The sequence below is a fragment of the Micropterus dolomieu genome, linkage group LG08 (assembly GCF_021292245.1).
Source record: "Micropterus dolomieu isolate WLL.071019.BEF.003 ecotype Adirondacks linkage group LG08, ASM2129224v1, whole genome shotgun sequence".
NCBI classification, from domain to species: Eukaryota; Metazoa; Chordata; class Actinopteri; order Centrarchiformes; family Centrarchidae; genus Micropterus; species Micropterus dolomieu.
In genome coordinates, this window is record NC_060157.1 from 2,868,797 (window position 1) to 2,891,454 (window position 22,658).

General features: G+C 40.9%; 2 protein-coding genes across 2 annotated transcripts in view; one reads left to right on the forward strand and one right to left on the reverse strand.

The window, feature by feature from the left end:
• Positions 1 to 22,658, reverse strand: part of LOC123974626 (formin-like protein 7) — a 161,385-nt gene that overhangs the window by 109,509 nt on the left and 29,218 nt on the right. The window contains exon 3 of the mRNA XM_046055450.1: positions 16,178 to 16,276. The gene's annotated coding sequence lies outside the window, so the exon portion shown is untranslated. The remainder of the gene's footprint in view (positions 1 to 16,177; positions 16,277 to 22,658) is intronic.
• The window catches only part of LOC123974599 (PDZ domain-containing protein 4-like), a 53,257-nt gene that overhangs the window by 8,708 nt on the left and 21,891 nt on the right, over positions 1 to 22,658 (forward strand). Inside the window, exons 2-6 of the mRNA XM_046055415.1 lie at positions 11,920 to 11,934; positions 17,623 to 17,673; positions 20,235 to 20,337; positions 22,035 to 22,281; positions 22,402 to 22,486. Coding sequence (XP_045911371.1) covers positions 11,920 to 11,934; positions 17,623 to 17,673; positions 20,235 to 20,337; positions 22,035 to 22,281; positions 22,402 to 22,486 — 501 coding nt within the window. The remainder of the gene's footprint in view (positions 1 to 11,919; positions 11,935 to 17,622; positions 17,674 to 20,234; positions 20,338 to 22,034; positions 22,282 to 22,401; positions 22,487 to 22,658) is intronic.

Sequence of the window (22,658 nt, forward strand, 5' to 3'; positions counted from 1 at the left end):
TGAAGCTCTACAGTAGAGGGGTGTGTGTGTGTGTGTGTGTGTCCCTCAGGGCTCACTGAAGCTCTACAGTAGAGGGGTGTGTGTGTGTGTGTGTGTGTCCCTCAGGGCTCACTGAAGCTCTACAGTAGAGGGGTGTGTGTGTGTGTGTGTGTGTGTGTGTGTGTGTGTGTCCCTCAGGGCTCACTGAAGCGCTACAGTAGAGGGGTGTGTGTGTGTGTGTGTGTGTGTGTTGAAGCAGACAGGTGTAGAGTTTATTTCATTTGAGTTCCTCGCTCCCACACATGGACACAATACACATCCCACACACTTTGTCCAACTACACACAAGAGCACACTCACACTGAATGAATTGCACACTTCCCTCTTTCTTCTACTGTTTCCTTTCTTCTCCTGTCTCTCTGTGAATTTATCCTTCTGTCTTTCCTTTTTCTCTTTCTTCATCACTCTCCCCATTCATTTTCTTCGCTCCAGTCTTGCTCTCTTCATAGCTTTCATTTCTTTTTCATGGATTTTTTTCTACCTCCACCACTTCCACTCAATTCTTGCCCTCCCCTCCCCCCCTCCATTCTTCTTTTCACATGGTCTACACTTCTTATTATTAATGCCATCTTTCAGTTACCTTCTCTCCCCTTTCACCGGTGTTGATATTTGTCATTTTTACATCCCCAGAGTTTCTCACACTTTTTGTTCTGCTGCTATAATAACTGTATTTTAAATTGCAAACCCTTTGCTCTGCAGACACAAGACACTTTACTGTCTACCTGATTCAATTTATTTTATGCAACTTCCTTGTTTTTATTTGTTATTATTTGTGTAGGCACAGCAGGGTGTATTTGTGATCTCTGTATTTTAATTTAATTTTACCCCCCCCCCCCCCCCATGCTTCATTTTGTTCTAGATGTATCCACAGGCGATGTTCTGCCAATGTTCTGTCAGACTGAATGCATTTTACTGACTGTGAGAGCAGAACGTAGAGGTGAACTGCAGTCAGACTTCAGCCTGTGTGAATGTTATTCTGTGACAAAACACTAGATTGAGAACTGAACATTAACAAATAGCTTTTGTGCAACCTCCACCCCAGTCCATTAAAACTGGTAATTCATGTTAGCTTAGATGCTCAACATGTATGTTTTATCTGTCTTTTTAAGAACCTCCTTACTCTCATTCTTATTTTTCTTTCACCTCTAACCCATCCTCTCTCTCTTATTTACCCTCATCCTCCTTAACTCCTCTCTTTCATCTCATTCCATTCTTTCCATTTCCACCCATCAATCTGCCTCTCACCCTCATCTTCTCCTCTAAATATACACATATTTATCTCCCCTTTCCCTCTTTCTCAATCTTGTTTCTCCTTTCCTTCCCTCCCCTGTAGTACCTCCCCACCCCCTCCCTCCATCTCAGTCACCTCCTCTCGTCGCTGTGCTGTCAGATTTGTCTCAATGGGATGCTGTTGCCGCAGTAACCGGGGTCATTAGGAGGAGCTGTATTTATGCTTTCTCATACTGGAGCTGGCAGATCTGCTATAATGAGCACACACACACCCACACAGACAGAAAACCCCACCAGCTGCTTCTGCAAACGACTTTACTTTGTCACTGGCATCATTACAGGGAGAGGGCGAGAGACAGAAGACATGCAGGAGAGAAATAAAGATGAAGGAGACATGCAGACATTTGTGTCATTAAGTAAAAAAGTTCTAAAGAACTGAGGTTTAATTCAGCGGTCAAAAACATTTAGAGTCAAAACTAAACGGCTAAAACTAGAGCTGTTACATACATTCATATAAAACAAATATAGCGAATATAAAACAGTGGATTATCAGACTAGGGTTTTCCAGATACTGTTAACATTTTGAAATATTATACTAATAGTTATTCACTTAGTTTCCAAGAATGAGAGAGAGAAAATGAGAGCATGAAGACTGGGTGCCGGGGGAACAGCTAGCCTGGCTCTAAAGCTCACAAATGAACTTGGATCTTGTTCATTTCATCCATACACAAACAGACAACAACACTCTATGGTTTTAGGAGAATTTATGTGCTGGAACAGTCGGTGCTCTGTGTGCAGAATCCAGAAGTCTTGCCTGTCACGGTGAGGTGCTCAGGTTTGGTACCATCTGTAGAAAACTGAAAGCACTGCTCACCCAGTGCATCTGACAACCATCTTCCACAGCAAATACTCAACTCTGTTGTTATCCTGTGTATGTGTGTGCACATTTATGTCTGTATGCTTAAGGACCTGGTGTGGTTGCAATCTTTTGAAAAAACTATTTTATTGACTGAGCCCATGGTAAAGCTCGGACGTTTGTCTTTTCAGCAGTCATTTTATGATATGCATTACAACGCAGCAAAAGGCATTTCCGGCGGTCAGCTAGGCTAAAAGTAAGGCTTACGTAGACTGTTGCAGGCCACATTAGGCCTTTGTCGTGACTCAGAAACTGACATCCATAGAAAAGTTTGGTCTCTTCTTGAACCAGAGCATCTGCAGATTGCCGATTTCTTTGATCCACTAAAGTTATGCACGATACAAGATGAATAAATCACTGTTTGTGTGATCTTCGCCTCCATCTTGACTGTAAGGGAGCTAGGTGGGACAATTGAGTGACATTCAACTCTTCTTAGTTTGGGAGCAGGGGGGGGGGGTATTGAGAGGTTTAATTTTGTGTGATGTGTTACAACAAAACGTACTAAATAAACAACGTTTAAATTCAGAAGTCTGGACTTATCGTCAAATTTATAGTTTTCTTATTAAGTTTTAGACAGTTAGGCGAATCCAGGGTTACACCATTCTATCCATCTTAAAGAGAACTGAGACCAAACTGTGCATAAACTATACTCCTGCACTTCCTGTTCCCCACCCATATGTCCCAGACACACCTGGCAGAGATCTGGACTGTTTTGAGTGCACACTGTAGTAGTTCAAACCATAGACTGTGTATATCAAGTGGACTTAGTCATGGTGACGTCACCCGTTGGTTTGTGCACTGTAGTTTTGAAGCCTCGAGTTTGGCCGATAGGACGCCGCCATGTTGAGTTTTTGCAACCAGCGGCACCGGACCTGACCATATTTGGACGAGACGGTGGAGCTAACGGCCATTTTGTGGAGCTAGCTAGCTTGCTTAGCTAGGTGCATCTGTAATTCAGGTTAACTGTTATTTTAACAGGGCTGATAATTTTGTCTAGCGAACAACAGGCTTAAAACTAAATGTACTCACCAGAGAAAGTGAACAGCCGACTCCTAATGAGCTTTTTCAATAGCGCTGGTTAAATTTACACAGTGCGGTAACGACATATCAATCATAGATAATCTAAAGCCTCCCCTGCTTTCTGATCTCTGTTCCTCTAAACGGGACCATAATTTACTAAATGAACATCATGCTGTGTTGAAGAAGACTTGAAACTAGCGACTGAGACCATAAACTCATCAGGAAAGTGTTTACTGAGGGAATAAATCAGCTGAGAAGTAACAACATTTTATTTCTAATGAGGCCGGACTTCTTTTTGCAACCAGAAGAGTCGCCCCCTGCTGGCCGTTCAAAAGAATGCAGGTTTAAGGGACTTTACTTATTACACTTTACTTTACACATTAGATTCATGTCTCAGACCGGAAGCTTCCAGCTTGGTTCAAACACATCCCCCAAAAAATACAAAATGAACTCTGGAGCCAGACTGCAGTATCAGTTTCCCCTGCTTCCAGCTAAGCTAGGCAAATCATGTCCCAACCCCAGCTCCGTACTTCCACTACTCTCTGAGTCTCTGAGTTTGTCTTTGCCTCTGTTGATTAGTGCTGCTCTTGGTGGGAACTGTTGAGTTTCTGTAAATAATGTACGGTCTAGACCTGCTCTTTTATGAAAAGCGCTCTGAGATAACTGTTGTTGTGATTTGGCGCTATATAAATTAAATTGAATTGAAATATGACCATTTCCCAAAATGCTGAACTAATTATTTGAGCCGCCCAGTGCAACAGATTTCAACAAAAATCTAATTAAAGGGGCTATTTGTAAATAAATTTTTAAATGAAATTAATCAAATTTTCATTGCCTTATTGTCAATGGGCTCAAAACTCACTCAGTAATGAAGCACACGCCTGTTTTCTCCGGTGCTCGCATCAGCCACTATTCTGCTTTTTATGTGAGGTCTCCGGGTCGGATTAAGCCCTCTGCGTGCTCCCGAGCCTCTCTCGTACTACAGCGACAACACGGCAGCTAACGACATGCAGTCCACTAACACCATAAAACCACCGGCTCACAGCAAAACACAGGCTCCACGTAAGGATCCAAAACAACAATAAAGGTTTATGTGCTGAAGCCCAAACGGGTTCAGATGTCTAACTGTTATAAAGTGTGACACAGTCTGGTTATAATATCCACTCCAGCTCACTAACCGTTTTATTATCATCATCATCATCCGGTACATGAAGCTGTGCTGACATTAGTGAGCCTCCGGTGAAAGATACACACATAGTAAAGCTGGTTACTGAAAAGCAGCAGGCGAGCTAGCATGTCAGGCTAAATGCAGTAAAAGTACCGTGATCATGTAACGAGCATGGATTAGTTCAACCTGCAGTTGATAAAACTATTACTGTAACGTTGCAGTGGGAGTTTACCTGAGTTTCCAGCTCTGTCTGTTCTCCCTGCCTGTTTATAGCCGCTGTCACTCTGCCTTTTTAAGGGAGGATTGTGCCGTTTCTGCGTTTATTGTGGTATTTCTGTATGAAAGTGGTTGTGTTTCAGAATATGCTCGCTCACGAGTTCAAGCGAGCACGCGTACGAGCACACACCTGGTTGCAATCTTGGAACTGAACCGCTAGTGGCCGCTGGAAACTACATAATGCCCCTTTAAAACCTAAAACATGTGCAAGTTGGATTTGGGTGCAAAAAAAACCTTTACCACGGCAATAATTACATTTTATATTTTTAACTTGACATCTCGGTCATACCTTTGTGTCAGTATTAGCATGGAGAGTTACAACACGCGCCTTTCAGTCCACATTAAACTGAACTGTGTTGGAACAGAGACAGATACGAGATCTAACGCTCCACAGCTCAGAGCCACAAAGAGTAAAAGCATGATTGACAGACAAATAGAGAGACAACACAGGAGAAAAGAATAAATACACATTACAGCGGCTCGTCTGCATGTTCGTCTTTTACTCGTGTTATCTCAAAGTCATGAAAACTACATTAGTCTTAATGAGCGGTCGGCTCATTAGACAGCAGAGAGAAGCTCTGGAGACAGAATTGGCTCGTTTAAATTCAGCTTTGGCTCTTTGCTTAACACCAGGTGGTACATGTTGCTACAAATCCCATGCTACACTGCTGCTGCACCCACAGCAGGAAGATACTGAAGTCGGGTCCATAGAAGACAGAGGGCTGAGAGCAGCTGCAGCAGCTGGATGGCAAAATGTAAGAGGAGATGTCAGCCACTTTTTAGGATGAAAAAGCACTGAATGCTTTACTTGATTACTTGATCAACAAAACATGAATCAAAAATAATTATGCTTGTGTTTTAATTGATTGTCATTCATCGAGCCAAAATGCTTTAAATCCAGCTTCTCAAATGTTTTGTATCAGAGTAAATCCAGTATCTTTTTCTTTGAGTTTTGAACCGTTTGTCAGACAAAACAAAACATTTTAACAGACTTCATCCTGGGAAACCTTGACATATTTTTGATTAATCAAAAAAGTAATCAGCAGGTAAAATGATGTTGCAGCCCCAATTATGTTTTCCCTAATACAAAAGGTAACAGTGACCTAAATCATTTCAGCTGTTTACACTGATGTTTTGCCAGCTTTTTACATGGATTACTAAAAATGTCTGGATTTTGAGGTATACTGTATACTTCTAGTTTACTATATTTCAGAGGGCGATACTGCACATTTCACTTCACAACTTTTAATTGATGGCTATAATTACAAGATATTTAGTAGTATAATAGCAAGGCTTACTTAATTTTTTTTACATAGAAACTTATGAATTTTTTATAGATTAAACTGAAAGTAGAAAGTACTCAAAATTAGCTCCACTTTGACTGGCTACATTAAAATGCTGTTCACACATCTAGGCATCCGTAATTATTACATAATTGTTTTAACACCACACAGGTCATTTTTCTACATAATTTTATTTTCATAATGTTACACACATTTTACTACGCTACTTTTACTTAAACCAATCTTCCACCATTGGATGCTGGTAAAATTGGCCTAAAAAAGGAATATTATAATTTGCTTTCAAATGGCAGCATTTACAATCCAGTAATGCTAATCCATTATTTGATAGGACTGTAATTGTCACCCCTTTCTCCAGCTGAACCTCAGCCCCAAACTGAGTGTTTACTGTAATAGTATTCACATATTTTGCTTTTCATACACAGACGTTTCACCTATTCACCAAGTTTACAGCCAGACAAGGAACCCGGTTGTTGAAAGAAGTCAGGTTGAAGCAGGAAATCGTTAAATTCATCTCTATTAGTGATCCAGTTTTTCTCTTTTGGTAAGAGCATTTGGACTGAAGAAGCAGTGAGGAAAGAGTCTGTCGAGGAAAGAACAGGTTTTTTACCACCTCATAAGTGTGAAAGGTGTCACTCACCAAAGGAGTTTGCTGGGCGGCTCCAGACCCCCACAGCCCTGCACAGGGTGAGCGGGTACATTATCTGTAGGTGGTTGGATGGATGTTTTAATAACATATATTCACCATCATCTCACCACACCACTTTCCCTGTCTGTCTTTCTGATATATTTACAGTATATATAGTAGGAAATGCTGTATAGTAGGTAATGTGTCCACAACACGATCCCCAACTAAACATTTGCATAGGAATGAGTGTTCAAGAGACGCCGTCAGACTCCATTATCTGTAATGGCAGTTCAGATCAGCAGACAACCCCAGGAGGGGAATAATGGCACGGATCAGTGTTGTGTTTGCTGTGCAGTTATGAATCTTAAACACACAAGCTGGAGGTAATCAGTGTGGTAGTATTCTTATTTTCTCAAGCAGTTAAACTTGGAGATGCAGTCATATACAGAGCATGGAAACATATCCAGCACAATAAATGGAATATGCCCTTGCATATAGATACTGTTTGGAACATTTTAGTATCACTATGATATGAACTGTGCAGGATTCAATGAAAACGGATTTAATGTTATTTTACGGGGTTTTAAAAACATTTTCTCAACCTCTGCAGGAAAATTGTCTATGTCTAGAAAACACTTCATGTGCTCCACGTACATGTGCTCGCAGGTTGAAACACGACTGTAAGTGCTTCCCATGAGCAAGGCACTGTGTGGCTGTATCCAGGTAAAGTAAATAAAATAAATAATTCTTACTGTGAATCTTAAAACCCATTATGGCAGTGATACATGTTTATGTGAAGGCAGTTTTAGAGCGAGCTCCGTGGATTTACATAATAGGCACATAACTCATGGAATAAATGTGTTCTGTAATGTGTGTCAGTGTGTGACAGTGCCCATCTCATCTAGCTGAAAGCTAATAATATGCAATTTAAATAATTTATGTGTTCATATTTACTTGCTTTGTTTTCTTTTTCAAAATAATGAAATGGTAATCATTTGCGTGATGTGCGGGATTCGTTTCTGAATGTGCAGAGCCAAATCTGAAAATTAGCAGCAGGCTTTTCTCACATGTGGCCATTTTGACACAAAAGGCACAGGTGTGATTAATAACATTAGAGGATCAATTCACCCAACTCTATTTAACACTAATTTAACACTTCCTCCCAGTGGTGTATATGCATGCAAATACTAAGGTTATAAATAATATAGGTTTTAAAATGTCTCTGAGGTTTCTCTTATTCCCACGTACTTGGATGGCAGCAGTACATTAGAGGCAGGTATTTCAAAACCCAGCCAGCAGCCACTGTTGTTTGACGATTAAAAATGCCTGCTGTGGCAAGGGTCTCAGTTTACAATTCGTGCATTTACATGCACTTAAGTAATCAGGTTGTAGTCTGCATTCTTTAATATGCTGATCTCTTAAATGTCACGTAAACAAGAAACCTGGTTTCGGTAATTGGGGTAAGGGATTTGAGAAACATGATTTCTCCAGCTAGATTTCTACTGGACACATACATGTAACCGGGTTTCTAATGGGCTCTTACATGTGAGCGTGTACGTGACTCACAGGACTTCAGAAAGGAAATGTTTAGCTGTGACACACAGAGCAGCAGTGTGAAAGGAATCATTACACAATGCAATGCTCGCTCGTGATCAAATGATTCCATCCAAGGTCAGACTCAAACTGAAACAAAGTAGCCTCTTGAAAGTCTAAACAAGTCAATTTCCACTGCTGAACATTTGATAATAACATTAATATGTTAAATTTTCAGCACATTTCATTATGGTTGGTTAGTCCAGTGCACCGGATTTCTTATGTGCCTCTTAGCTCAGTCAACTGTGATGCAACTCACCATAGGCGTCGCTAGACCCTTTTTACTGAGGCACGTGCCCCTGTAAAATGATTTAGATCTCTTGGCGTCGTTTTTTGGACGTGTAGGGCTCCATAGTCAAGTTAGCAACAATAACGTTACATCTGCAGCGTCCAGTCAAGTTAGCAATAATAAATACGAAATGTCCGGTTACAGTTTCAAAATAAAACTACGTAACAGTTTTCGTCTGAAGCTGCAAACAGCCATGGGTAAAACCCGCTTGCGCGTGAACATGCGTTCATATGTGCGTGCATGAAATGAAACTTTGTGCAATCCAGCAGCAACATGTGGGACTAGTCGAGACGATCCACTGCTGTGATGGCACTGCTCATCGGCATACATCATTTACCTGATGCTTTTATCCAAAGCGAATTGTAAGGGCATGCGTCTTATCCATTGCGCCATCACACCCCCTTACAACACTGGACTAATGCAAGATGGGAAGTAGTGGATTCACATTGATTATTGACTATTAAAATGTTGATCAGCTGGGCAGACAGGACAATATGGATGCACATCTGTCAGTAAATAATAAGCATCATGTATTCAGTCATGTTATAGCATAAATTGTATTTTCCCTTTGAGAATGTACTAAAGGAAACCTGTGGGAGCCAGTTTGAATGGACCTGATGCAGCTATGATATGATTAATATCTGGCAAGCATTGTTATATATAATTTAAAGTTGTGAGTAGAGGAGATGCTGAATCTTAAGCCAGTTATGTGATATCAGGTGTGACTGTGCAGCATTGGCCTTTTTTATACATGGCTCACGAGTCAGGTAGGAGGGCCCCATAGCAGAATTTTGCTTAGAGCCCCAGTGAGGACAGGACTGGCTGTGGTGGTAACATAAGTATGTGTGCCAATGCTCCGGTCAAAGCCCTTTATGGCATTGCTAGACGGCCAGTAATGGGTTAAGCAAAGGAAGCTAGTAAAGCACATTGTGACACATTTGCTGTCGGAAAATTATATGGGTGATGGGGGGGCCTGTGCCCCAGTAGAGCTTTATGTTTAGCAACGCCCCTGCCACTTACTCTTCCCACCTCATCTCCACTCGCTTTCCCCATTTAGATTTTCAGACTCCAAATTTCAGGCATGAATGAAGCCCCTTCCACGTGATGGTCTCATAGCACAGAAGAATAAAGATTTAGAGGTCAGGGTGCTTCACGGATTTATAAAGTGTTGCTTGTGACCAGAGTTTGCAACCTGTTAATGTTGATTTATTTTAATCCTCAGGAGAAAATGAACTACAGTCTTAACCATCAGCATCAAACAAGGCTCTCATGAGGACACAGACAAACAGACTGATTTACTGTATCAAATGTGTTCATGTAGGAGGAAATGCAGTGGATTATGGTTGCTCTGACAGAAGCATCATTGAAATGCCTGGAAGGTAAAATGTAAATATGTTTGGATTACGAATCATAATTAAGAGTTTTGAGGAAACTCTTTTTTAGGTTTCCAGGAGGCTGGAGCTCTGAGGAGATCCTAAAAGACAACAGATGTGTGTTTTCTTTGTGAGAGCAGGCGAGTGTGTGCTGAGGTGTGTAGGGTTTTCTTGCTTCTCTTCAAAGTTATGTATTTGTTTGCGTGTCTGTAATGTTTGATGACACTGCAGATGCGAACACGCTCATTTGAATTCTTCAGAGGTGTTTCTGTGTGCTTCCTCTTCATTTGTGGTGACTGCGAGTCGTTTGTCAGATGAAAAACTTTCAACTGCATTTTTAGAGACTAAGAAAAATTGCCTTGTTTATATAGAGTTCTTATCCAGAGGATTTGTGAGATGGTTGATTATAGTAATTTGAGCCCCATGACTAACCAATTTGGCCTGAGAGCATTGGGACAGTTTCAGATGACAGAATCAGCTGGCATTTAGTGATTCTCATTGTCACTCTCCTGTACCAGTTACCTGTATTGCATTGAGAGTATTTTATGTTGGAACACCTACGTAGCTGAATGGTTCCAGTGCATTTCATCGCTGGTTTTACTCCAGCTTGTGATGCCCCCTGGCTCGCTCATTTTCTGTCTGCCTCTTCACTCTCTCTGTCTAATAATGCAAAAAAAAGAGAGAATAGAATTTATTTAGTCTAAAGCAACACTGTGTAGTCATTTTATCTTTAAATAACAGCTCGTCACGTACTAAGCAATAAGAAAAAGCTAGCTTGGTATTCTCAGTATGGATATCATTTGACAGAGGCTTAATAGAATAGACTGAAGATGATGTTATCAGAGGGAGCGAGGAAGAGAAAAAGAGTGACCTAGCAAGAGACCAGACAAGAGTAAACATTGGACTGGTTTTTACTCGTTGGCGTAAGTTGAAAGAGCTGAAAGGATGCAGAACAGATGGCGAGCTGGCCTGTTGGACTAGTCAGTAATAACTTGCTGGTGTGCCGTTTCTTGTGTTGTTGCACTTGCTTCATGTTTGGCTGTATTAGCAAAGCGGTCGACTTGCTAGTTGTTGAATACAGGTAATGTAATCATAACAAATGCACATGTACAGCTGTCCTCCTTTAGGACAGCTGTGAATAACTCTGTACACTGTCAAGCTGTAGGGGAACCAATTAAACAAAACACCAAATCTTACATAAGTTTATTTTTCAAGACTCGAGTCAGGATCGTTGCACGTGTCAGGTTTCAGGTCAGAGCCATTTATTTATATACGTGCTGAAATGTGCCAAATGTGTAGAAATGGTGGATCAGCTGATTGCATTTTGACATTCATGTTTCTGGTGTTCTTGCTGGATTTGTTAGGTGTTGTCCTCTATTTCTGTAGTTTTAATATGTGCGTCTAAATAATAATCTGTTTCTGTCAACAATTTGAACCATCACAAACCACTACCCCCACATACATTTCCATTTGGTCCCTTTTCTGGAGCTTTTCAATCACCTCATCTTCATTGGCAGCAGCGTATCAGTGTCAAGGCATATTCAAAAGCAACTCAGCCAGTCTTTCTCACACCTTCTTTTTTTTGACATGTCAACTTTTTCAAAGACGTTTTGCAATGTTTAGCTTTTCTTTTCTCATACACAATTTGATATCATGACCGCAAGTGTTCTTTTTCTGTGCGAATGACGGTAGATGAGCAGATATAGTCTATCTTATGACACACACTGAATAAAGTCACTATTCCACAGGGGCTGCCTGGTCTTTGTAGTTTTCAGTAATCTTCCCGTCTGCACTCAGCCTCAGTCCTCAGCTTGACTTCTATTAGACTCTGAAAGGATTGATAGAGAGCGAGAGGTAAGTGCAAGAGACAAAAAAGGACTAAAAGTAGAAATCTCTTTCCATTTCTCTCCTCTTTCCTCCCACTTTCATCTTCCCTGGTGTTCACCCTCCCCCAGTTTTCCTCCCTTTTTTCCCCCATTTTCCCCAGATTCTCCCGACTGTCTCCTTTATCCCTGCCTGGATTCACCCTTTATCTCCTCTTTCCTCCTCCATTTCTCTCTCTGACCGCTCCCTGTCTCCTCCTTTAGCTCCCCCTCTCTCTGGTATGATTATAGCGTCTCTGCTATCCCCTCGGCATGCTGGGAATGAAAAATGGATCAATTGTCCCATGTCTTTCTCCACAGTGTGTACGTGTGTGTGCACGAGTGTGTTCATGCACTACAGGGAGTGGGTGGGTGAAAGAGATAAATGCTAGATGAGAGTGTGTTGATGTGAAACTATTTCTGTGTGTGTGTATGTTGATAGATGAGGGGAAATGTGTGTTGATGGAATCAGTAAATAGTTAATGAAGAGGGAGGAGGAACCCCAGGGGGCGATATTGATGGAGATGACGACATACTGAACACATGGCAACAACAATACAGGACAATAAAAATAATCACTATTACCTCCATATGTTCTTGTGCTGCAGTGATCGGAAGAGTTTAAAGCTGCGGCATGCGAGACGTTGTATTTAAAAGCCCAGCGGACCTCTAAGCTGAAGGCAAACCTTCTGTTTCAGTTTCTGTCCTTGTCAATATTTTCACTTTAATTAGTCCTGCTGCCTGTTTACATGTCATGGCTCATGCTAAGCTAGCAGAGGGGCTCCGATATATTGGTGTGACCAACACATTCTCACTCCTGACTTGACACACTGACGCTTGGTCAAGGCCCTTTGGCGTTGCTTTTCAATGCCCTGGGTACCCTTTTAGCATAATTTTTAGACGTTTAGAGCTCCGCGGTGAAGTTAGCAATGCTTAGCAACAATAAATATGCAACGTCCGGTTACACTTTAGCCATTCTGAAACGGTACATTATTGAAAGTTGTGATAGCTGCATTTTGGTTGGGTTTAGGCAACAAAAAGTACTTGTTTAGGGAAAACATCATGGTTTGAGTTAAAATAACTACGCAAGTCAGTTAGCACGTAGGTTAACTAACGTCACTTGCCTAACTTACACAATCTACGTATCTTGCGTTACTTAAATAAAAATATTTAAGGTGCACTTATTTTTTCACACCGGACACGGAAACCGGTCTCCTGCTTTTTGGCCCTCCATCCACCCCAACCTCCTACTTACTCAGTCTTTTCTGTCAAATACATTACCTTTACTGTCAAAAACTGATGCTACAGGGCTTTCCCCACTGTGTTGAACTATGACGCTATAAGGATCCCCAGTGCGTCACAAACTGACGCCGATGGGTGTTGACCATTCGTCGGTATGTGACAAGTCGGAGAGTTAGAATGGGTTCGTGCAACACACTTAGGCTAAATGTTACTATTTAAAAACAGAGTTTTAAAATGAAAACAATATCCGGCCACAGCAGTGTTTTCGCTGTGTTTCAGAACTGATCTCCGTTCACGTACACTGGGCATGCGCCTGTTGGTGTAAACAGGAAGCTGATTGTTTCCTCCGCAGTTGCATAAAATTTGGCAAAAGAAGAAAGTAATGCGACAGATGAAAAACCACACCAGAGATGTCTTTTGCATGGACTTTTACTGAAAGTAACACGGGAGTCCAAAGCAGCTGTGGCAGCGGGAAACAGACTGGGTGTCCATAAAGTAAAGATGGTGACATGCACAGTACAATTGAATAAGTGTTACTTGCACAGTACAAAAGATTTGAATAAAAATACCAAAACAAAACTCTGTCTGTAGCATTGGGTTTTTGCTTTGCATGACTGATAAGACCCAATCAGGAGGCCAAGCGTCTGCGTCATCGTTTTTAAAGTCTCCCGTTCATGTAACTGTAAGAATGTTAACCTGCTTATCTGCTAAATAGTCAAGTATTTATGGGAATCACTGTCCTATTATACGATTCTGCACAAGTTACATCCAACAATATTTCAATGCAAGAAGTAGTGTGTACTTTATGTAGCTAGGTGAAAAAGCAACTGTGGAGGTATTTGACTTTCATGCAGAAGTTTCACGTTATGTCAAAAACCAGTAATCAATTTTATTTAAAACATCTTTCATTAACCTGAACCATGCCTTAGAAAAATAAACTTTTATTATATATGATATTTTATACTTTGGCACAGCAGTGCTTTGAAGTAAATGCATGAGAACATCTTGATATTTAGCAGGTATAATGTTTACCAGGGTCTCCTTTTTAGCTTAGCATGTTAGCATTTACTAATCAACACTAAACACAAAATACAGCAGAGGCTGGTGGAGATGTAATCAGTTTTCAAGATATTTGGTCATAAACAAAGTATTGCAAATTTATATTGACCTCATGATGGTACCAGAGAAATGTTGAGAGATCAGCAAAGTAATTTCAGTTTAGCCAGACAGCGGATCTACACTAGCAGTAAGGGATTCATTGTTTGGGAACGACGGATGTCTGTAGAGAATATCATGGCAATCTATCCAATAGTAGTTGGGATATTTCAGTTTTGACCAAGCGCCGCTTGAGTGGTTCGGAATAGCTAAAATAATTGGATACCAGCACTTTGGCCCGTAATAGGCTGGTAATAAAGAAAATGTTTACTGTTTCATTAACATGTTTGATTTCTTTCAATTCTCCCCTGAGACACTGAAGCTGCCGGATCTATGGATTAGAAGACAAACCACATGCATTATTAGTCAATACTGACTGAAGTATTTTGGAACATAATGAAGGCACAGAATGCCAACACTGCCTGCTAACAATCAATATCCCACCAGTAATAAAGTCTCAGTTCAAGCTAACACCATTTTTAAAGTAAATCGCTGACTAGCCTCTTGATACTACATAACATCAAATGAAGAACTGATGAGTGCTTCTGTGGTCACTACCTGTTGACAATGATCAATAATCCATTTTAACTGGGATAAAACACAACAGGCTTCTAATTGAGATTTGTTCCGTCCAGCCAAACACAAAGATCCGTTAGATGAAACAAGATCTTGTATAGAAGACAACAAAAGAGTGCAGTCAGCTCTTTTCTCCCGTTCCGTTATTAATTTCACACTTCAGCTGTGTTTTCTGTCGGGCTAATGTGGCTGAGGCCCAGTCAGCCCCTATAACCACACATACACACCAGTATAATGAGGAGGAGCGCAGCAGGCAGCCGGAGAATGTTGTAATTATCATGCCCAGGAATAATCACACATTCACAGTCAACTGCCAAATCCACACAGACAAACAAAAAGCAATAATACTGGGGTACTGAATATTCAAATCTGCCAGTCCCACCCATTAAACCATCTACCTGCCAGTCTATTATCTCAGCACAGATACTCACAACCACTAACCGAGTGTAAACATCAATTAAAGCTAGCTGTTAAATACTGGAAAAGTATCGACGCTGTGAAATATTTTAAAATGAAATAAATCTTTATTAAAAATCTCATGTATTTGAAATAAAAGTAAAAAAACCAGACTTTGCTTGAAGTTTTGCCACTTTGATTGTCATTTTAAAGGAGGGTTAAGCAATTCTAATCCTCATGTCCCCTAGCTGTCCGACATGTGTGGGCTGTCCACAGCCCTGACTGTGTAAAATGTGGAACAAACAAACTGGCCCACGCCGAGCCACACTATTCCAACCGTGATTTGTTTGTCAGGTAACGTTAAATGACTTGCCCACAGACATTCAGCTTACTTTCCAGTTCACTAAGACATGCTGTTGATGTGATTTTAGCCAGCAGGACAGTATCGCTGTCTGGAGCTGCTGTGCTGGCTGTGGGTCTTGTCCTATCTGCATGTTTGCTTCATGTTCGCTTTGCAGCAGCAACTGTATCCACAGTACGCTAACCCACAACTTAGCTAATGTTAATTACATGACATGCTGTGTGATTGTTCACTCTGTATCATAGTATTTGTCATGGAGTTTGATTTCTTCAGAATCACTTACACCACCTTTAACTTACGCTTAACTTTAGCCCCGCCCACAAAGGCTCTGATGTTTTCTACTATTTAAAAAACAGCCATCAAATACGTGCGTTCAACACACTCAAAAGCAAACACACGTCTCCCAGAGAAATGGGTTTTGTCAGGGTGGAAAGTCAAGGCCGACCCATTTAATGGCAGATGAAACACAATCAGTGACCAAACCACAACAGGTCTGATAGATGATTGTGGTTATTGAGTCGGTATTGACTGGCTTAGGCCTTATGTTCACTGACACACACACACACACACACACACACACACACACAGCCAGCCAACCTGCAGAGGACATGTAATGCATAACAATCAGCTCTGAAACAAAGGCAGGGATGAGGAGAGGTGTGTTTCACAGAGCTGTGTGTCTGTGTGCAGCCATGCAAGTATTCATGAGCTGGTGTGTGTGTGTGTGTGTGTGTGTGTGTGTGTGGGCGTCACCTGGAAGTAGCAGGTTAGCGTGCGGCCTCCTGCATGTGGTACGTGTGTACGTCTGCAGACATTCACTTCACAAGTGACGATTCCAGCATGCTTGGAAATCTGAGTAAACACACAGTATTAACAACATTACAGTACACACACACACACACACACACACACGTAGAAACTCTGAATCCATAAATAATTACCTCCATGCTCATTTGCAAGCAGGTGTTTCTTTTCATTTTGCCCCGAGTGACGCCCGAACACACTCAGTTGTGCTTACAGCTATATTACTTATGCTAATGTGTGTTGCTGGCGGCTCGTTGTATGTAAGCTAGTTATGAGCTGTTGATTGAGGTGGGAATGAACCAGGGGTTAGAGAAAGCCCACTAGGTTGGTTTTGACATGCCCCTTGTGTGCTCATCAATTAGTAACATGGTGTGAAAAATCTATTTAAAAAGCAGTCAGCAGTAAAATATGATGAAATGACCTCTTTCTTAGGGTAGGGGGAACTCATTGCTTTTTAAGAACATCAAGTTAGGATTTATGTAAAACATTTGTATAATTTACTTTCCTGACGCCGACAACGACTATGACCATTTTATTCTGTTGGTTTGTTGGTGGTATGATGGCACCTAGTCTCCTGGACTCTTGTATCTTTGATATCTTTTACGTAAAGGACCAAAATGAGAATTTTTCCTGGACTTTACTTCGTAATCCTTGACGTTCTTGTAGTTTTATCTGAATTATCACAGCATCCGAGCAGACAATCATAAGAAGAAGAGATTTTGCAGCTTCTTCAGCTTATCACACACACACAAAGCTGGAGACACGGTTTTCATTTCCATTCGCAAATAGGAATGTTTTACTTCATATAATGTTGGACTCCTCTTGTTTCTATTATCTTCTGACATTTACACACAGGTTTGTTTTCAATTCAGGCTGATTAGACTTTCACTAAGGCTGAATTTGGGTGGAGCTAAACTGCTAACAAGGAGAGGTCATAAAAATCACAATCACAATCTTCCTTTTATCCCACAGTTCACGGACTTGTTACCCATATCTTCAGTTTCAAAATGAACCTTACATTTTTTGTTTAAATTACATGATTTGACTTTTTCTGGCAAAACAATGACGATTTTCATTACATTACTAATTTTCATGTTTTGATTTTAAGTCTCATATCTTAATCCTGTAAATATCTGCCATAGTTAATTGATTTTCTTTCAGAAATCCTAAATTACAACCAAGACAATGAACAATATGAGCCCATACACCAACACTTTGAATTCTCTATCATGGCAATGCAAACAAACAAATACAAAAAGATATAATGTTTTCAATGTTCATGTCGCTCTTGTTTCTGTATTTGTCTCACTGTTCTCTTTCTCCTTGGCTTTATTCTCCTCTGGACTATCTTGGGGCAATGCCATCTTTCTCTGTCTCCCTCTCTCTCTCATTAGCAAAAAGCCTTCGACTCCCTGCGGCCAATGGACAGACATGGAAACGTAAAGGTAGGACACACTTGGATGTTGCTATCTGTCAGCTTTCAATGATCCTCCTCCATGACAGACTTTTCTTCCTCTCCACTGCCTCTCCTGTCCTACATCTCTCCATCCGCCTCCTATCAGTCATCTTTAATAAGGTTCCACTCCCATAAAACTGATGATAGATAGAGAATATTTCCTCCCAGACTGTCACCTATACAGCTTTTAATCACTGATTTATCTGAAGAAGGTTTGATAAGTGTGCATAGTCTTTCTGAGCAACATCTTAGTTCTCTTTCATATGTTCACATCTACATTTAAAGCTATCTGCGCTTGGTTGCTTGATGCTCACTGTAGTTGACTTGACCAAAGTATAACTGTCCAACATATATACGTATTTCTCAAATGTAAGAAAACACTAAAGTGGAATATTAAACAATTCACATCTTGCACAGTTAATAAAAATAAATAGATATCACATTTACACTAAGGGCCGGATTTACTAACACCCCGAATAAAATGTTTTAATGGTTTCCGCCATGGAGAGTCGGAGGAGAGAGGAGCTCAGTGCATCATGGGAAATCCCCCGGCGGTCTAGGCCTATAGCAGCATAACTAAGGGATGGTTCAGGACTCACCTGAGCCAGCCCTAACTATAAGCTTTATCAAAGAGGAAAGTCTTAAGCCTAGTCTTTATGGGCCGAGCATTTTTAAAAACACTTATATAAATACTTCATTTACGTTGCACAGGCCCCAAAGGTGCTTCGGCCCACTGAGCATTTGCCCGGCGTGCCAGATTACCAGTCCGGCCCCGGTGCCCGGTCGCTCCGTGAACAGCAGCCATCTCTGCGCAACACTTAGCGGTTTGCACCTTCCTTTCAAACGTATTAAATACAGATGCTGTTGTACTCACATGAAATTGCGTTTAGGATTGGTAGATGCCATTGCGTGTAGTAAATAAATAAATGTTTTTGCATGTTGCCCTCCCCATTACTTTGCACAATAAAACTGAAACGCCCCAAATTGCATATTCATTAAGGCAAAAGTACTAAATGAACAACAAGAGCTGTCTGCGTGTACACCGTTAGTAGATCAGCGTACGTGTTAATTTGCTGGTGATATCAAGTTTGCAGACATTTTTACTCTTGCAAACCTTTAGTAAATCAGGCCCTTAGTCTTTGCCAGCAGATGGAAATTGCCCAGTTGTCTTTAAAAATGAATTGTTTTTTTGACCACTTCAAGGACTTCTTGTCCATGTTGACTTAAAAGCTGAGGTTCATGGATCATTCTGGACCGTAAAAACACCAGTAAAGAAAACATATACTGTAAAAAATTTTTTTAAAGCAATATTAATTTCAGCTTGTTAACTCAGGTGGAGGTAATTGTTATGTAAATTTTAAATATGGAGATTATTGAGGTCTGGCAACTTTGCTGGGGCGTTGTCACTCCCCACAAGGAAGCACCAAGCTCAGCACAGCGGGGAGTGATGATAATAACTAACAACCATAGATGTGGATGAGTTGTATAAGGAAGCGAGAATGCAACAAGAGTACATTAAGTCTCTTAATCAGGGTGACTAAGCATGAGACAGTGCAGTCCCTCATGTTTTGAAAGCCATGTAGAATAACATCACAATATCCTAACTGGTACCAACACCACAGAAGAATATGTTAAGCGAAAGTTAAATAACTGGTGTCAGATATGCTTTGACAGTTTACTTTGATAATGGCAAAACTCTGACTGATCTAATTCTGATTCTTTTAGGGAAACCCATGAAACCCTAGCTCCTAGTTTGGAAATTAGCAAAAGGTTGATTCACATTTTCCAGATTTCTGTTAAAAGTTGAATGTCGCAGCTTTACAAACTTCCCTGAAACAAAACTCCGCGAGCATTTCAGAAATAAGCTGATTAAGGTTGATTTATTATCTCAAACAATAGAGACCCCAGATACTCTGAATTATGCAGCAACCTTGATTCATTATTTTTCATCCTTTGTCCTTGAATTATTTTCTTCTCAGTTTTACCTTCAGTTTTCATATTCATCAGGTGCCGGATTTCTGAAATCTGTCTTGAATCATTGATCATCACTTCTGTTCTTCAGGTGCATTTTTCCTCCTACGTTTTGTCCTCATCTATCAGTGCATCTGGCCGCAGCTAACATTAAGGTAGAAGGTAGAATAAGTATTTTAAATCTAGAATTGTTTACATCCGTCTTTATTAGCTTCTTCTTTCCTGGCACATTGCAGCATACCTTGACCTGTTACCGCCACCTTTTGATCAGGATAGTTTGTCCTGCGTGTGCATGTACGTGCATATGCATCCTCAACTCAGCAACTGGAAAGACATAATACATAATATTATATTCATAATGTGTCTGTTCTGGATGCTCCAATCAGAGCTCGGCCTTCCTGTAAGGATCAGCAGGAATGCAATAAGTACTGCGACTCGCAAAATTTACTGACTTGTGCAGCCTTCATTTAGCCATGGTGGATGCATATTTTATTTCTCCATATGAATTGTATTTATTCTTTATTTACTCATTCATTATGCTCTATAAATTACATGCTGTAAACCTCATCCCCTCTTCAGGTCAGAGGACGGAGGCCCTCTCAGCTCCCGCTAGACAGACCACAAAACTCCCAGGAGCCTTTGCACCAACCCGGGTCGGTCCGCAAGAGTCACAGGAGGAAAGGTAAAACGATGTCCCGCTTACAAAACATCAGAAACATGCATGAGCATATATTTTATCATTCAGTGCTTTTACCTCCTTTCATTTCACACAGGTGGTAATTCTTTCTTTGCTGCTCTCTTTGAAACTTTGAGCTGCTGTCAGATGGGAATCCTCTTTTTCCTGTCTTGTCTTTTTTCGTCTCATCTTTTAATATCTTCTCTCTTTATTACTTCCAACAAACCTCGCTTTATCCTCTTTCTTGTGTTTCCCACGTTCTTGCCTCGTTACATCTCATCTAATAAATGTATCTGATTTATCTTAGTCCCATCTAGTTTCAGCTCATGTTGCGCCCTCTTCCTTGTCACAATTTGACATCGCTTTCATCTTTTTCCCTTATTTTATCTCCTGACACTTCCTCTTATCTTTTTTCTCTCAAATAATTGACTCTTACCATCTTTTCAGATGTAACTGCAGCATTTTATAATTTTCTGTTTCAATATCAGTCACATGCCATCTGTCCTCTCCTACCCTGTGATTTTTTTCTCCTTCATTTATTCAAGCAAACACTTCTCAAGATAAAAATATATACACACAAAAGGCGGCTTCCATCTACTTCGATTTTCCCGAGTGTCTTATTGGTTTATTTTCACTACAGGCACATAGGTATAGGTATTAGGTCTCATATTTTACATAAATTACTGAAGATCTGATCTTGCACAGGTCTTCATAAATTACTGAAGATCTGATCTTGCACAGGTCTTCATGATATTATTGATGAATTATATTGTAAGTTGAACACAGATTTTTTAAAATCAACATTATGTAAGATTTAGCACATTCAGCTGCCGTCAATAAGGACAGCTGCTACATGTGCATTTGGTTATGATTACATTAGTGATGTAACCAGCAAGATGCCAACTTTGCAAACACAGCCAAATATCAAGCAAGTGCAGCAACACAAGACACAGCAAGCCAGCTAATAGGTTTCCTGCCCAGGCTCCAGTGCTACAATACCAGGCGCTCCGGGCTGGAGTGGCTAGGACAGTTATTTTAAGATAATAATACTACAAAATGCTGCTTTAACTAACTGAAGTCCTGGTCCTACTGGAACATATAATCAGTCGGCATCAGCTTAAACGTCAAATACTTCAACTGTGCTGAACAGGACGAACTAGAGGGGAATCAGAACAAAGTCCAGCTGTATTGTGTTAAGGTGTGGTCACCGGTTTGTAGTCTTGTAATTTGATGCTGACCAAAACAAGGTGACGCCGCTCTGTTAGAATGATGGCTTTTCCATTTCCAACACAGTGCGTCATTGTTTCTACTGGCTGAACCTGCCAGTGAAAGTTAAACAAAGGAGGACTCTGAACTGTAAAGGCCTCAGTATGCTTCACAGGAAGTCAAACAGCCTCTGAAACCTCCTCCCCTCACAAGCTGACTTTCACACCCACACAATAATTTGTCAGGTGTGTCCAGCTGTAAAAGTAGGCAGAGTTTTTAATTTTTTACTAAGCCATTTTTGTCACCTTTCTTGTGAACAACTGAATGAATGCCTGTCTGACATTGTGTGCTGTTGTCATTACGTCTATCCACTCTACGCCAGCAGGACTGTCAGAGCCAGCTGAAGATACACCGAAACAGGAAATGTGTGTTTAAATCTGTTCATCAGTATTTTGTTATTTCACCGTTTAAATTTCCGACCCTCCTCCTCTTCTCAGGTACGTTAGTGTGCAGCGGTAATGGCACCGGCAGCAGCTCCATCTACTCCGTTGCCATGGTGGCAATTCCCGACTGCATCGACAACGCAACGCAGACGGACATCAGTTTCCAGAACATCTTGACGCTGGGGAGGAACAGAGGTCATCACCACCACCATGACCGGGGAGGCGGCACCTCCTCCCCTCCACCACCTCCGCCGTCTCCTCCCCTCCCTCACCTCGTGGGACCATATGGGATCAATGAGTTGTATGTCCTGACCCGTTGTGTTTTTGGCTTTGACAAGTCTCTAGACATGAAAAATCAATGATGTTAGATATGATGTGTATTGATTTTTCTGTCTTCCCCATCTCTTCCTCCTTCCCTCAGCTGTGTCTTTGAGTACAATGACCCCGATGACTACTTTGACGTTTCTAACCATGAGGTGGACAGGCAGGAAGACCTGGAGTATGAGGTGAGAACTCTGCTGCTGGATCACCAGCAACCAATTGTCATTAATAAAAAGAAAATGTCTGGCAAATTTCATTCAATAACACAGTTGGTTGTCAGCCTGTCTCCCATTTTCAAGTACTTAACCCTTGTAATGAGCTTTAAGACCTGAGAGAAACCAGTGGCATCCCCAGCTG